Genomic DNA, 16,339 nt, shown 5'->3' with positions numbered 1-16,339 from the left:
TTTTCTCCAATCTTCCGGAACCTGTAAGCCTATTTCCCATGCACATGGGTATCCAAGTCTGAGGACCCGCCTGGTACTTGCTAAGTCGCCTCCCTCTACTGAAGGATTGTCTTTAAAAGCTTCGTGTGGTGGTTGCCGATCTTCGCATTTTTATACTCTTGTTTTTTTTGTGTGTCCAGAACCTGCGAGGACATAGTCAAACAAGAAGTGGTTGTATGTTTGTGAAGGTGAACAAGTTATTTCTACGCATCAACACTGGCTTGAGCGGCGACAGGTCTTTTAACCTTCTAGTGCATATGTTCTTTCATTAACAATCTGGTCTTGTGGAAGTTTGGATTGCATAGTTCAGTATTGGGCAGCGTCACTCACTGTGAGTGAACATGCCGCCATTGTGACAGTATTGGGCAGCGTCACTCACTGTGAGTGAACATGCCGCCATTGTGACAGTATTGGGCAGCGTCACTCATACTGTGAGTGGACACACCGCCATAGTAAAACTGAGTATCTCCAAATGTGCTGAAGTATGTAGGTTGAATCCAAAGGACGGCCTATATACATACACGTGTGTTATAAGCGGGGGTTAACCATAGCATAGTGTAGAGTGGCACATGGGCTGGGAATACTGTTCTGAATCATTGCAATCGAAAAAAAATTTGCCACTTCCTGGAAGATTTAACCTATGTATTATCTTTCTAGTACTTATTACTCTGATAGGCATATTAAAGGCATAAAAGCTACCCTAAATTACCTGGTGACTAATAATCTATTATATATATTTTCCATCTTGGCTTGTGTAACTTGATCACTAAAACATTGCCATGAAATCTTGGAGAAAATAAACCAAAGCAAAACAAGTGGAGGACCCGCATGAGTGTTGTTGTATGAATCACCTAAATAAACGGTGTCAGAGATAGTGGTATCTCCAGTGTCTGTAGAAATTGAAATAAGTTTATTGAGGTAAAATACACACAAAGGGATGAGGTAGCTCAAGCTATTCTCACCCCGTTCAGTACATCGTGTTAATACATACATAGACACACATCACAAACAATAAACGTATTACCGAACATTCTGAGAGATAAACATACATTTCCAACGTCTGTAGAGGTTATGACCGGCGCATGTAACACGGTGTTGGATCAATAATCAACCGTGTCCTTCATTTATTTATTATGCAACCCCCATAAGCTTCCCGTGGGCGTTGGTGGAAAGGGTTGCAGAGGAACATAATGGGTTCAGTCCCTCCTGAACCCTCAACCCGTCCTCAGACCAAATCCATTCCATCCAGCGGTTGACCCCAAAACCCATTCATCAATTACACACGGACATCACAATTGCGTGATGCATCAAATGAACAAATCCACAAGGGCCGTGACCTTGATCCATTCATGAATTTTAACATGCTGTTCATTCAAAAGAGGAATTTTCTCACAAATAAGTTATATATTAGCATACTGTGCATATTTAGGAATTGGTTAGGTTAGGTGGTTCTGTTGGCGATTATGTGTACTTGTAGTAAGTGGGTGCAACACGTCCTCAGACTTCGTTTAGCTAAGCAAGTGACAATCTTGTGAAACTAGTTACAGTTGTTAATATTACTCACACACAAACGTTATGTATATGAGTATGTATTATGTATGTTTGAGTAATATTAACAACTGTGTAACTAGCTTCACAAGATTGTCACTTGCTTAGCTAAACGAACTATGGCGTTGCAGCCCGTTCTCATAAACAAAGTCCAAAGTCCATTCCATAAGGGTGATAAAATAGAGTGGAATGGACTTGGTCCGAGGACGGGTTGCACCCACTTACTACAAATACAAATAATCGCCAACAGAACCTAAACACCTAACCTAACTAATGCCTAAATATGCACAGTATGCTAATGTATAACAATATTAATTTATATTTGAGAATTCCTGTTTTGAATGAAGAGCAATGTTATAAAATGTTGAATGCGTCTTTGGGGTCGACCGCTGGATGGAATGGATTTAGTCTGAGGACGGGTTTACACAGATACGTATACATTTTATATCACGAGTGATCCAAGAATAGGCTCGCAAGTATCTGTACAAGGCAGTTTACAGTATCGCTGAGGCCAAGACTGTCTGAGATGAGGTGGTTAGTGTAGAGTGGTCGTAGTTTTTCGTGGGTAAATGTAACTTTGGCAGGTGGTTAGTTGTTGTTTTTAGATTTAGCTATTCAGAACGAAGTGTCCATATAGCACGGGCTATGGTGAGCCCGTAAACAGGTTGGTTAGTGTGGAGTAATGTAATTATTGGTGGTTAGTGTGGTGGCTGTGATGTTTAGCATGTGGTGGTTGTAGTTCTTGGTGGATGGTTAGTGTGGTGTGGCTGTAGCTCGAGGTAGTGGTGGTTTGCGATGGACGTTTTGCTAACAAAGGAAGTCACATTCGCGGCTGGCGGTGGTGAATGATTAATGCCCAAGAATACAACCTGTCTTCAAAGGGGTATGTACCCTCGTGGTAATCACTTCGAAATATTCTCATCCTGTAACTACATTTAGGTAATTACAAACACATACATACTTCACTGTATTAGTTTTAATATTAATGATTACTATACATATTATAGTCAACATGATGTTGGTTATATAGAATTAATATTACTGTATGCTCGAGATAGTTAAACTTTGTAAATCAGAGTGATGCCTGTTAATAAACTTTGATCAGTACAAAAGCCCCACACTGACCACTACAGTATTCTTACAAAAATCATAATACGGTGCAGTGCACAGTTACCTGCATGCATGAGGATGATAATGTTAAATGTGTCCACTGCTTGATGCAACAAATTATTTTAATTATTGCTATGTTGAGGGGATTCTCATGTGTAGTACTGCAATTTGTGTTGGTACAAACTTTCAACCCAATTAATATTAAATTATTTTATTTTCAGACAAGTTTTTGGCATGGACCAAGTGATGTGTAGGAAAAGAAACACAAAAGCAACACCCTGAAAATTATTAGAACTTAGTTTTGCTATTCTGCTTCCTGAAAACTGTGAATCTCATCACAGAAGAATGAAGTTCAGAAGTATTAATTTATGTTTGTGCATAGCTGTTGGTGTGTTAGCAACAGTTGGAAGGGGTGCCCAGTTCGACGCCCCTGATAACTATGACTACAGCTATGGTGATGACAGATATCAGTATGAAGGTGAGCCCGCAGCCGCACCCTCCCTCCACGCTGAGAGCCATGTTGCTGATCCAATTCATCTTATAGGTGAGGCTGGCAAGTATAACACTACCTTGTAACAAAGCACAAATAACAAATAAATGGAAAGAGGAGTAAATAATAAAGGAACATATAATTTCTCTGTAATTTTACCACAGATGAACATTAAATTAAACATATAAACCGAGCATATTTCACATTAGAATGTTTAAATTGCTTAGTGGATTTAGCGTTTCGTAATTTTTTAAAATTTGTTAATGTAGTGAATACTTCAGATTCTTTTTAAATTATTGCTAGTGCATATAAATACTGTATATAGTTTTTAATTTCTACTTTAATTTAAGACAGCTTTTTGAAGATTCTAAATTGTATAACTGATCAAATACAGATCAGTTAAATGTTTAAATTTGCTGTTACAACAGAACATGTTCATTAAGACTTTTCAAGGGTATCACTAATATATATTTTCAAGATGCATATGACTTTCGAGGTTTTAGTTTTTACCTCTTGCTGCAGCATCGACCAAGTCTGTGTCTTCCACAATGAATAGAAATCCTAGTGTGACAATAGAGGGAAGTAAAGACTACAGGTGGAGTAAATTCAGATGCCATAATTTTTTCTTGGCTCAAATATAGCATGTTCCATTTTCAGCCTGTATCCGAATTTTTCATCCTCCTGGTAATCCATCTTGTTTAAGACTTCACTTTTGTGTTTTATCATTTGTATTTAATTTTGTCATGTATGGAACTTGTATTACCTCACACTTATAAGACTAATGTAATTTATTTCACACACACACACGCATGCATCATTCCACGTATTCCTGTCACATTTTGCTGATTTTGCAAGATTCATTAGTCAGTTTTGTTTGAATTGAGGGACTGTTAAAGCTTCTCTTAATCAACATCCCTTTTACATACAGTTGACGGGGTAAAATACATTTTTCTCTACTCATTTTATTTTGGGCATTTAGGTTTGTTAGGGTATTGTAGTGATTGTATTATTCTGTTTTACCCATTGTGAAGGTCTTGAAAATTATGGTAGGATATTTTGTAAATTATGGTAGGATATTTTGTAAATTATGGTAGGATATTTTGTAAATGTATCAGCTTATTTGTTTTATGTAAGCTAATGCAAAAGTATATTTACAGATGAACCAAAAGGTGAAGAGCTGCCCTTGTGCTGTCCACCAAACACAGTATACGATGTTTACCACAATTGTACGGGTACTCCCGAAGGCTGGTCTTGGAAACCTTTTCTGTCTGGAGAACCCCAAGCACGCTTCACTTACAAAGGCTTTCCTAAGTAAGATTTGGTACCTAGTACTGTGTTTTAATTTAGAGTTCGTCATTTGATCTTGAATGTGTGATGTTCAAAAATAGTGTAGAGAGCATTTACACCTGCGTCATCTGTGGCTATTCCTGGTGAACTTACTAGGAGTCTTTTGATTCATCTTGACAAATGTTCCCTAATGTGAAGGTTTTTGAAATCCACTGCTGTGTATGTATAGCTAAAAAGATTTTAAAAAGATTGATTTTCTCATTGATACGTCACGTTAATGTGATTTCTTCGTGCATTATTTGTGTGTGTATAGTACTGTATTGCAATTAATCTTTTTATTTTTTTTTGTCAGATGCAAGCTAAGTGATCCAGTATCCATATACCAAAAGGAGGTGTTCTTTAATGATGGAGATGCTTTTGTGCCCAATTACATTCAGCTGGATCATGTCTCTCGGTCAAAATATTGTGTTGCCAAGGTAAGTTCTGCCATGAATAATGTACCCTATTCCACCGCCACCTTCATTACTGTACTGTCTCCCTATTCAATTATGTACCTTCATAACCACCACCTAACACCTGCACTCATTATACACAGTTGTACTCCCTATACTCACTACACTGCATACTCTACTCATTATACCACCCTGAGATACACTGGCATGGGAATTCATCGCTGTCATGCCATCAAAACAGTTTACTGCATGTGCAAGTCTGATGTACAAAATAAGTCACGTAGCATCATGCATCAAACCACCTAGATTTTTTTCATATTTTTTCTAATGATTAAATTTTGATTTGACCAGTCATTGATTCCAACATTGCTTTGCGTCTATAAAAGTGGTCATGGTGACGGTAGTAGGTACGCAGATTTGTTTTCATTTCAGTTAAGACAATTAAGGGAAGACAAAGATTTGTATAATGTAAATATAGCGTATTCATTCCATAACAAAGATTGTTCAGAAATAATTAAATGGACTAGTTTAATTGTATTGTGCCATGATAGAAAATCTTCCATTCGTCTTTACACAGTACTGTATGTAATGTCTTACTGAGAGTTGAAACAAATGTGGTGGTAAAACGAATTATTTATACTGTCATGTTGGCACCAGGAATCTCACAGTAACGCAAGTTCTATAAAGTTCATTGACCTGACACAGGATACAAAGGTTTCTTCCAGGATTGTTAAATATGACTCCCTTTTTTTTTATTAAGGTTAGGCATAATATAATCACTAGCCTGTGATTATTAACAGTTCTGTGGTACTTAATAGGAAGAGAGACTGGGATCACACGAGGAAATGTGTGTGCCAAGCGGCATTCATATCTTTCTTGTGAGCTTGAAGGGATTTCTTCTTACATTACAGGTTTATGATAGTTCGAGTCCTGAAGAATGTGAAATTCATCAGACGAAAGTATTTGTGTGCCTTGAAAAGAAACAGCCAGAGCCTGGCCTTTACTGGACAGGTGTGGGTGTGGCTCATCTGCTTCTTTTCTTAACTCTGCTTGCATTCTTCTTGATAAGGGATCTTAGATCATTACAGGTAAGTTGAGATGGCAGAAAAGGTATTTAAGACTATTAGGCCATATGACCTTAATTTATATTGCTTTTTGCATGATATAAGTGCATATGGAGATACCAGTATTATGGAGAATGCTGAATGAATGTTACTTGCAGTGAAAGATTTTTATGGAGGAAGAGTTAATGGTTTAACACGTGACTGGTTTGATATAAATTATAAGTAATGTATGCCAAAAGGTGCATAAATAATAAACCATATCTGTCATCGTAACAAGATGACTAGCATTTTTTTTCGCTGTTAGCATGCCAAAGTTATGTGATGTCCCAACAGTTCAGTGTATAGTACAGTATATGTGATTTTTATTATAAGGGAGATCAAGGTAAGTGTGTGAGGGAAGAACTTTAGCTTAGTAGATGATGTGAATCAATGCAGCACAGCAGATGATGAGTTATTTATCACAGAAAGCTGTACTGTATATGTATAGTTCCAATTAGCTAAAAGTTTTATTGTGTTAATGAGAAATGTATGAAATAGGAGATACAGATGAGAAAGCTACTGTGGTGACCTAGGCAGTGAAATGAGCTGGTGGCAACTGGCATAGAGCAGCAAGAACAATTGCTGGGTTCTTGTGCACGAGATAGTAGGCAGCATAAATTACCTAGCAATGGAAAGTTTTTAACAGACAGCAGCAGGAAGATGGAATGACGAACAATTGCAATAAGTTACCAGGAATGAGGTTACCCCCTCGAGCAATTCTGAGTAAAATATGTTGATGTATAATGACGTTGGTCCTACATTGATTATACGTTATTTGAGCATGTTTTTAATGCTTCAGTAAGTGAATAGTTATACATGAGGCAGTTATGTTTTTCAATATTTTTCAAAGACAACATTTTACTTTCAGCTTTCAGATAGCCCTGACATCATAAAGATTATAAAAGTAACTTTTTGTGACAAATTGGAATTAAGAATTATTTGTTAAGTTTGAAATTAAATCGGTAAATGTCATTTATGTTGAATTATACTGAAAATCCTCTTCTACAGGGGCAGTACATGATATGCTTTATAATATCTCTACTGCTGTACAACATTTGTCTACTGCCAGGATCGGTACTCACCTTAGACATCAGCTTTGTGTCATGTGTATCCTTAGGTGAGTTCTTTTAAATAAATTTGCCGTATCTCTTAAGGAGAAAACAATTTATATCTTGTTTAAAGTATTTGGAATTGGTAATGATTGAAATGAATTATGACTGCCATTGCTAACCTATTCACTTTGTAAATTATATTTGAAACAATTTAATCTGTTTACAAATGTATATTCTTTTACCTTACTATAAGAGAATCTTCTAGTAAGTTTATGAAAAATGGGGTATTTTACTTTATTTTCATACAAAATACAGGTGTATATACTTGATTACCGATACTGATATATACAGTACTGTACTAATACATAAGAACTGCAGTAAAACTGATAACTCAACATTCCCAATTAGGAAATAAGGCAAAGGGCCAACTCCTGGTTTCTTATAAACATGCTGTGACTGGTCCCACAGCAGAATCTTCCTTCTATAAGCTTCAGTTACCTGCAATGATTCGACCCACATTTTTCCCTGATTATTAGCTCGTTATTAACAACTCGGTCACCCAACCAGTTACTAGATATTATGGAAGCCCAACAGGTATTTAAGACTGACCGAGTGATGCACACATCGTGCACCGTGCCATGCCATTGGCAAATAGAAATTTAATCCTGCAAAAGAATGATTGGCAAGGATTGGCTGAAATTATGACCGATTCTGGACTAAAGTTTGCTCTAATTTTTTTTTTTACATTTGACCAAGTTTTACAAATTTATTATACACTATAGCAATTACATATGTACAGTACTATGGTATTTTTTTTCAGGGGCAGTCAAATACTTTTTCTTCTGTGGAGTCATGCTATGGTTTAATGTGATCTGCTTCGATATTTGGAGAACATTAAAGTAAGTATTGTGCAACCAATTTGTATCTTTTTAATAGCATTCCTCATTGAATTTTCCCTCTAATTTTGAACAAACCTGTATGAAAGAAAGTTTATTTTGAATTGTTGTGCAATGTTTCAGGCCTATTATGTGTTTGTGTTTCTCCAAAGTAAGCTACATAGTCTTCTTCACTGGCACATTGTAAAACTTTCTGGCTTACGCAGTAGTGCTGTATTCCTTGATGAGTAGTTAGTGGTCTCCCTGAATTATCATTTTTGTTGTACAATATCTAGAGAAAAGAATTCCTGTATCGGCATAAAGTTGTCTTAACTAATATATGGTGATGCAAGGAAGATCCATGTTGTTTTTAGGCCATGTAGCCCCCCCTGGTGGCATATTTTGGAACCATGTTATAAATCATCTGAGTATGGGTTGGTAATCTTGTTTAATGTTTTGAACATGGGTTGTTGCTTTAAAATTTTTTAACCTGCACAATAATGTCGGTTATCTTGGTTACAAACAATATTCTGCAAAGTTTTATAATAAATTAATTATATTTTGTTTTTAGCAAAAACAGTTGATTATAACCTATTTCTGAAATGTGTGTGTTAGAATTATACCTACCTACCTCCCAATGGCCTCCAACTTTGGACTGACTACCTACTTACCTTGTTGCTGCCTTGTGGTTCCAAGGATTAATGTTCCCTCGGCTCGGTCTCGTGACCAGGCCTCCTGGTTGTTCATCTGGTCAACCAGGCTGTTGGGTGCAGCTGATTACAACCTGATGTATGAATCACAGCCTGGTTAGTCAGGTATCTTTTAGAGATGGCACTCTCTTATAGGTATAGATTACACATTCATTTTATAAGCGGGTTTGAGACGAGTTACGATTGAATGACAGATATTACTGACATGAAAGGGAGAAATCCAGTAGCTAAAATATGGGGAAGCTGCTTGGATTGATGATAATATAAAGAAATTATTAAATGCAATAGAGAGAAAGGAATGGAATGTGTGTGAAAGTTTGTGAAAATATTGTGCCAAATGATGAGGGAGGAATAGAGCTGTGATTGTACTTTTGTATATAAATACAAATTTTAATATAGCAACTATACTAAAAGAACTATAGAAGTAAAGTGTATCAAAGAATAGTAATTTTAGGATTACAGTAGATAGGAATTTTTAGTAGAAGAGGCATTGCCAATTGAGCTCTTCAGCCTGGTTGCAGCAAATATAAGTAATAATGCAAGAACAAAGCCAGGAGTCTTCAGATAAAGCTAGAAAAGTTCCTGTAGGAGATGCATAATCACCCAGGTTGAAGGGGTAATGTGTGCATTTGGGTTGTACAAAGACACAGGCTGGGCTGTGGTTAGTAAATTTTAAATATTTTAAATGTAAAATGCACTGTGAATGTCTTGTAACCCTTAGTACATTGTGTAGGCTATTATAACTGTTCTGCTGTTGCATTACCTATTGATCCCCATTTAATTTTTATGATATTCTGTACAATAATAATTGCATTTTCTTCCTATTGATATTTTTCCAGGAATCGTCAAGATGTTGGCTCTAGAAAACGTTTTCTACTATATTCTGTTTATACTTGGGTTGTTGGAGCAGTGTTAACTACAGTCGTCCTTGTTACACCATATGCAACGGGGAAGGATCGTGATAGCAGCTTAATGGAACCTGTGGCAGAATTATGTAAATTAAAAAGTAAGTAGAGGCGCGTACACTATATGGTTAGGTTCTATTTGTTTAGTACTTCAGCCTCATTAATGTATTAACTGTTCCTCTTAAAATGAATTTCTGGAATTGGGTAAGGGGGAAAAATGCATGATGTTGTGCTTCTGCCACTCCAAGGTGGGACGATAGACTTGACAGTAGTGTACTTTATAATGATTTAGACAGGGAGAGAATTGTGCATAGAAGGATTATAATGAGAACGTATGTGTGTGTGTATTACAGAGGTTGAGTAATTGTTATGCAGGATATCCTAATCTTTAATTGGCACTACCTCAATGGGAATGACCAGGTGAAATCGAGGTATTAAACAGATACAGTATATATATTGCTGTATTTAAGTTTTGACATGTCACCATTTTTACTTTAATTTTTTTTAATTTAACCATGTTATTAACTAATGTAATGTTTCTCTTTTTATTTACAGCGGATATAAATATAATCTTGCAGTTGGTGGAAACATTACTGATGGTAGTGAACTTATGCTTTATTGCTTTGGCAACTTCGCATACCTGCAAGTATCCCAAGTTTGGAAATGGCCTCCCACGTTGTGAAGCTACCCTTAGGTAAGTCAGCATTTTGAATTTAACTCTTGATTAAATTTTAATTACTTGTACTTGTATTGATGTATGTAGTGGGAGTGAAAGAAAATACTTGTTAATGAAAAAACCGTGATATGGGAAGGTAGTGTTGAGTACATACAGAATACGTGTTGCAACACAAATGGTAAAGAAGAGGCTCTGTGAATGGCATGATGTAAGGGAGCCGGTCGGCCAAGCGGACAGCACGCTGGACTTGTGATCCTGTGGTCCCGGGTTCGATCCCGGGCGCCGGCGAGGAACAATGGGCAGAGTTTCTCTGACCCTATGCCCCTATTACCTAGCAGCAAAATAGGTACCTAGGTGTTAGTCAGCTGTCACGAGCTGCTTCCTGGGGGTGGAGGACCTGGTCGAGGACCGGGCCGCGGGGACACTAAAAGCCCCGAAATCATCTCAAGAAGATGTATAAATGATGTCCCAGAAATGACACTGGTGTTTAATTTGAAAGATTTATACAGGGGCAGACTTAACATATATTTTAATTATATGTTACAGGGGAAGTTATTAATTATTATATCTTGTGCAGAGATATAATAATGCTATGCAAAAGTAATAAGAGGAATATCCAAAGGTGTTATACTCATGTTCTATATCACTGTAATAAAAATTTACAGGTAATTGGATAGCGATATTTCAGAAAGATCTAAGATTAGTAAGTAATTAAATATCAAAAGAAGGCACCAAGCCGGGAAGACTGTATAAGAGATTAGTAAAATATTAGAGAATCCCTTTCATATAACCTATGAAAAGGATTCTCTAATATTTTACTTATCTCTTATACAATGTTCTCAAAATTATTTTCTTTAGTTTCAGATATCATTTTAGCAGTGTTTGAGTTATCACTGGTGTACCGAAATGAAGTTGTATAGGAAAATATAATTGAAGGGATATAAAAACTAATACTTTGTCCAAATTTGGCTTATTTTTAAATATGTAATTGAGATTTTTAAATATGTAATTGAGATTTTTAAATATGTAATTGAGATTTTTAAATATGTAATTGAGATTTTTAATAAATATAATTAAGAGATCGTTATCTTCAACAGTTTAAAACAAGGATGGAAGTTGTTTATCATCATGATTGGCCACACGCTTATTGACGTTCCTGATGATATTTTGGAAATAAGAGTTGTTGAGTAAGTAGTATTTTTTTGTCTTGTTCATATTTTTTCTAGTCTTTTAATCATGCCTTTCGTTAGAACTTCCTGAACACATTATTCACTAAATCTACTTCTAGTAAATAAAAGCAATTTAGTATGCTGAAAATATAACTGACTTACGACTGCAAGTTTACTGAAATGATTGCCCCAAAAAATTCTAATTTAGCAAAATGGACAAGAAATAATACTTTATATTAGAACAGTGTCTGCTGCAAGTTAAATGTGACTGATTAGAAATTGATACCATAGTAAAATTTCAGTTTGATACAGTTACTGCTACACAGTTGAAACTGGAGTTATTCAGAGATTTTATTCAAGATATAACTTCATCTGTATAAAGGGCTAATACTCAATTAGTATATCTTAAATATATTTTCTTATTCCACAGCACTTCACCAGAAATAAGTCACACTAGATTTAGATCATACAAAAGCCAAAAGGTCAGAGTAGCAAAACTAGCCATAGCCACAAGTCTATGCCAAAATTTATATGCGCATTCACTGTTGCCAGCAATTTTTTTTAAAGAATTGTGTGTATATATTCTAGGCTGGCTCTCAGTAGCTTGCTGATGCATTAGCTCTGGTACCTTTGAGACATCCAAAAACTACCAAGCCTCTTGACTTTTACAATCACACTAGGACTAGAATCTGGTAATTACCCAAGTGTAGTTACAGGATGAGAGCTATGCTCGTGGTGTCCATTCTTCCTAGTACACTTGCTTTGTCATATAATGCTTTGAAACTACTGATGGTTCTGGCCTCTACCAGAACCTCTGGTGTGCTCAAGATCACAAATCGTGCTTGTGAGAAAATCTGGTGCGAGAAAAGCATGAGAATCGGAGATTGACCCCCAGAGTAAAACGGCCCAGAACGCATAGGTGAAGTAAAATAAGACATTGTCTTTGGAAAGAATAGATGGAGAGATGGCATGTGCAAGTACACAAGTGCACTACCAGGTAGCAGCTCAGGTCTCCCAAGGGTTTAATCTGCTTACCTTCTAACTCAAATGCCACCCACAAGCTCTAAGATGCACTAGATTTCCATAGAAATGAAGTACTGATATGAACCCGCCAAACACGCCACGAAACTACGATGTTGCTACAACGTTCGAACAAGTTTTAACACCCTATAGCAAGTTATTTGACACTTATTAAATGATGACTTCAATACCGTCATTACAATTACATTACAAGGTGGACAATATTTACCTTCCTTAACTCGCCTTTGCTTCGGGTCACTACCACACCCCGGCTTAAACTGGTCACATCACATTCAATATGTGACCTCTTTTAACACTGATTTCTTATATTATTATTTTGCCTGCTTATATTTGTGTTCTGGCTGTTTTACATTCAAGCCCCTTTTGGCAATTTTTCACAGTAATGACTTGGTAATACAGTAATAACCTCAAAACTTTAAATTATGAATCACTTATAACCCTCTATCCAACCTGTCCTCTTAAAAATGTCGCTTTTGGCCGTTTACCCGTATGGCTGAAAATGGACGTACTTTGAAATTAAAAAAAAAATGAAAATAAATTTGAGATTTATTTTTCAACAACAGTAAGTAAGGGTCTCTGGTAGGTTAGGAGGGCAGGAAATTCTCATAAAGTTTCAAAACGTTATGAAAACCATTAATTGAAAGTTTCCTCTCCTAACCTTTCCGAGTAAGCTAGAGGACTCGCAGAAAACGGGGCAATACATCACTTTCATGAGCGGATTTCGTTTCGTACTGCGTTCATTTTTGGCCATAGTGCGCATACAAGCAAAAACCGATGTTATTTTTAAGAAGACGGGTTGCTCCATCTTGCCCTTTGCTAGTGCTGCACTAATGAAATAAATGTTCTTATTACAGTTTGTGGCGATATGTGTTGCTAGAGTCATTGGCCATCTTTGCAGTATTTGCATACAGGAAGACTGTACTAAAGGCTTTGTACCGTTGTTTCTGTCGAGCACCCTGTTACCATCCAGATGAAGAAATGTCTTCCGTACAGGAGAAAGATCAACTTACAACAATGCATTAGTTGTAGAACTCAAGTTAAAAAGGTTGTAGATCATGGAATGTCTTATTGTTAACACACTCATATTCCAGTGACACAATAGGTCATCCAGGAAATTTATGGTGTTATTCCAAGATGTAATTCATGGTGTGTTGGGTGGGCCATGCTCCCTAGTACCCTACAGACACCTTTTTCACATGTTTGTGATCCTTTTTAATTGGAAATCTAGTGATATTTGGTGCTGAGATTTATGGATGCTACAAATATACTGTAATCCCTTAATGGAGTGGCAAAACATAAGAAAAATACATTGACAAAGAAGTTAATGCAGCTTCTGTTGTAAGAATTTGAATAATTTTTTTATGCAAATATTTTTTTTAGTTTTGCCATACAATAGAGCAATCATTACAATAAACATAAGTAACAGAGCAATAAAAGCTGTACAACATAAATGTTTACACATTTAGTATATACTGTGTTTGTGTAATATACACATACATACAGGCATGTCATAGCTATTATTTTCAAACATTTACATGTTAAAAAGCACACATGCAGCAGAACAAATGCAAAATAATTACAAACATTGTAGATGGGAACCTGTGCACGCCACCCCAATACAATTCGGAGGGAGAGGGTGAGTGTGCCAGCAGAGCACTGTGTGTGTTATACAGTTCTGTTGCAGCACAATAGCCTATATTTAAATTATAGGCTATTCTTGAACCATCACCTGTCAAACGAGTTGCCTGCATTTTGTGACGCATGCACAAAAGTGCTAAGGAAATATGCCTAGACCTTGTAGGAATGGGCCTAGCACACCTAGACGAAGGTGCTGCATCAATACCAGATGTCGGGTAATTGCAGATTCTGTAATTATCACCTGGAGCATACAGCATAATTACTTTAATATTTGAATATTTGTTCATTTTTTTGGCATGTTTTTCATAGCAAATTGCTCAAAATTGTGCCACTTCTGAAAACAAAACAATGCTATTAAGGTTAATTTAATCATTACTATTTATTAAAGTGTGTATATATATATTAGAATTCTGTAAATGTGCAGTTAAACATTTCATTGAACAAGGCCATTAACTATTGTAACTTTGATTCTTCAGCGTGATGAATCTGTTGATACTTTTATAATTTGATATACAAAATATTACATTATGTAATTGTTGTGCTGCTGCTCATCATTGTATATTTTTATGTATGAATGAGTGCCTATAAATGCTCAACTTTATTTTATCAGAGCAGTGCTCTTATCTGTAAGTGAATTTTAAATATAGTGTACATTCATTGTGACTACTACTGGTGTTTAGTCAAGCGATAATTTTTTGTTACTATTAATTGTTAATCATTATTGTTGTCCTAGTTACTGAAACAAGTGATATTTCAATACTTAAGATGTAATCATTTTGTTAAATGAACATTGCCAAAAATAGGTACACAGCGAGCGTGTAAAATTCAGCTGGTGCAAAATTTGTTCTCTTAAACTTCAGATTACACAATACAGTATTGATTTTTTGGGGTGTATCGAGGAATCTTCATAACTGACCCCTTTTGCTCCATTTCTTAAGTCTTTAAAATTGAGCAATCTTATTATTTGACTATGTACATACTCGGTAAGTTGTGTTTTGTAACATAACCAACGATTGCCTTCAATATATGGTTAGTGCATCGTTTAAAATATCAACAATATTAATATAGGTACGACACTCGAGCTGACAGTGACGGGTCAATCAAAAAAGACTGATTAAAAAAAATCAAACTATTAATGCTTGGATATCTTATTTAATTGACTTCATTTCACTTAAAACCATCACAAAGATGTAACTATTGATACAAGTCACAATTAATGAAAGTTAAAATTTCTGCAAATATTTTTGGTATTGCATTGTTTCAAATTTAGATTTTAGAATTAAAATACAGTATTTGCATATACTTGTAATGTTAATTTTCAACCTAATTATCATTGATAGCTGGAGAAAGTATGCATTCCATAGGTTTATAATTTTTTTGTACACAATTTTCCACTTTTTTTTTTTGCTCCCCAACATGCTGGTGCATTGTTGAATGGTTATGCTGACCAGTGTTTCCAGCTATTCAAAACCTATTTTATTATGCGCTTACCATGTTGTATTTTATGTTGTGGGGTTTGCATTGTAGTTCCTATTGGTTCATTCTTTAATATTTGTTTTGCCATCAGAACATAATTTTACATGAATATGATGAAATGGTATGACCAGAGTCAGTATTATACAGGTCCTCTACACAATGGTGTACAAATCATTTTTATTACTGTACTATTAACATTGACCTACAACTTGTTTGTATTAAAAAAATGTATGTAATTGATTTTCAATTTCCATTCAGAGCATATATGAAATAAGTATAAAATACAGAAAGAGAATGAGCTGGGGGGGGGGGGTGTTAATGTCATTGAAAAAAAAAGTGCTAAATAAGGTGGTTAGTATTTGAGAATATTTTAAAGCACTAAGCATCAGATGATGCAACTCCTTCATTACAAGATCATAATCAACACATGCCGCCATACCAGATGTGTGTTGTCAATTTCTAGCCTTTGTTGGTGGCAATTTGTAATAAGCCATGTATTAGGGAGCCGAGCGGACAGCACGCTGGACTTGTGATCCTGTGGTCCCGGGTTTGATCCTGGGCGCCGGCGAGAAACAATGGGCAGAGTTTCTTTCACCCTGATGCCCCTGTTACCTAGTGTAAATAGGTACCTGGGAGTTGGTCAGCTGTCACTGGGCTGCTTCCTGGGGGTGGAGGCCTGGTCGAGGACCGGCCGCGGGGACACTAAAAAGCCCCAAGATCGAGATAAGAAGAATCAAATTTAGCAGTATGGCAGTAGTAGTTACTTAC

General features: G+C 36.1%; 1 protein-coding gene across 4 annotated transcripts in view; it reads left to right on the top strand.

Moving 5' to 3' along the window:
- Positions 1 to 15,807, top strand: part of LOC123758283 (probable G-protein coupled receptor Mth-like 3) — a 50,678-nt gene extending 34,871 nt beyond the window's left edge. For 2 of the 4 annotated variants that reach the window (XM_045742472.2, XM_069322542.1), the window contains 10 exons: positions 2,919 to 3,241; positions 4,345 to 4,498; positions 4,827 to 4,950; positions 5,838 to 6,014; positions 7,038 to 7,146; positions 7,902 to 7,980; positions 9,506 to 9,672; positions 10,127 to 10,265; positions 11,345 to 11,434; positions 13,312 to 15,807. In XM_045742472.2, coding sequence (XP_045598428.2) covers positions 3,043 to 3,241; positions 4,345 to 4,498; positions 4,827 to 4,950; positions 5,838 to 6,014; positions 7,038 to 7,146; positions 7,902 to 7,980; positions 9,506 to 9,672; positions 10,127 to 10,265; positions 11,345 to 11,434; positions 13,312 to 13,480 — 1,407 coding nt within the window. In that variant the 5' untranslated portion in view covers positions 2,919 to 3,042 and the 3' untranslated portion in view covers positions 13,481 to 15,807. Of the gene's footprint in view, positions 1 to 2,918; positions 3,251 to 4,344; positions 4,499 to 4,826; positions 4,951 to 5,837; positions 6,015 to 7,037; positions 7,147 to 7,901; positions 7,981 to 9,505; positions 9,673 to 10,126; positions 10,266 to 11,344; positions 11,435 to 13,311 lie in introns of all 4 variants that reach the window. The other 2 variants (XM_045742469.2, XM_045742471.2) reach the window with 1 other exon arrangement.
- The last annotated feature ends 532 nt before the right edge of the window (positions 15,808 to 16,339 follow it).

This window comes from Procambarus clarkii, chromosome 11 (genome assembly GCF_040958095.1).
Source record: "Procambarus clarkii isolate CNS0578487 chromosome 11, FALCON_Pclarkii_2.0, whole genome shotgun sequence".
In the NCBI taxonomy this organism is placed as follows: Eukaryota; Metazoa; Arthropoda; class Malacostraca; order Decapoda; family Cambaridae; genus Procambarus; species Procambarus clarkii.
The sequence above is the reverse complement of the archived record's forward strand: the minus strand, read 5'-3'. Positions and strand labels throughout refer to the sequence as shown.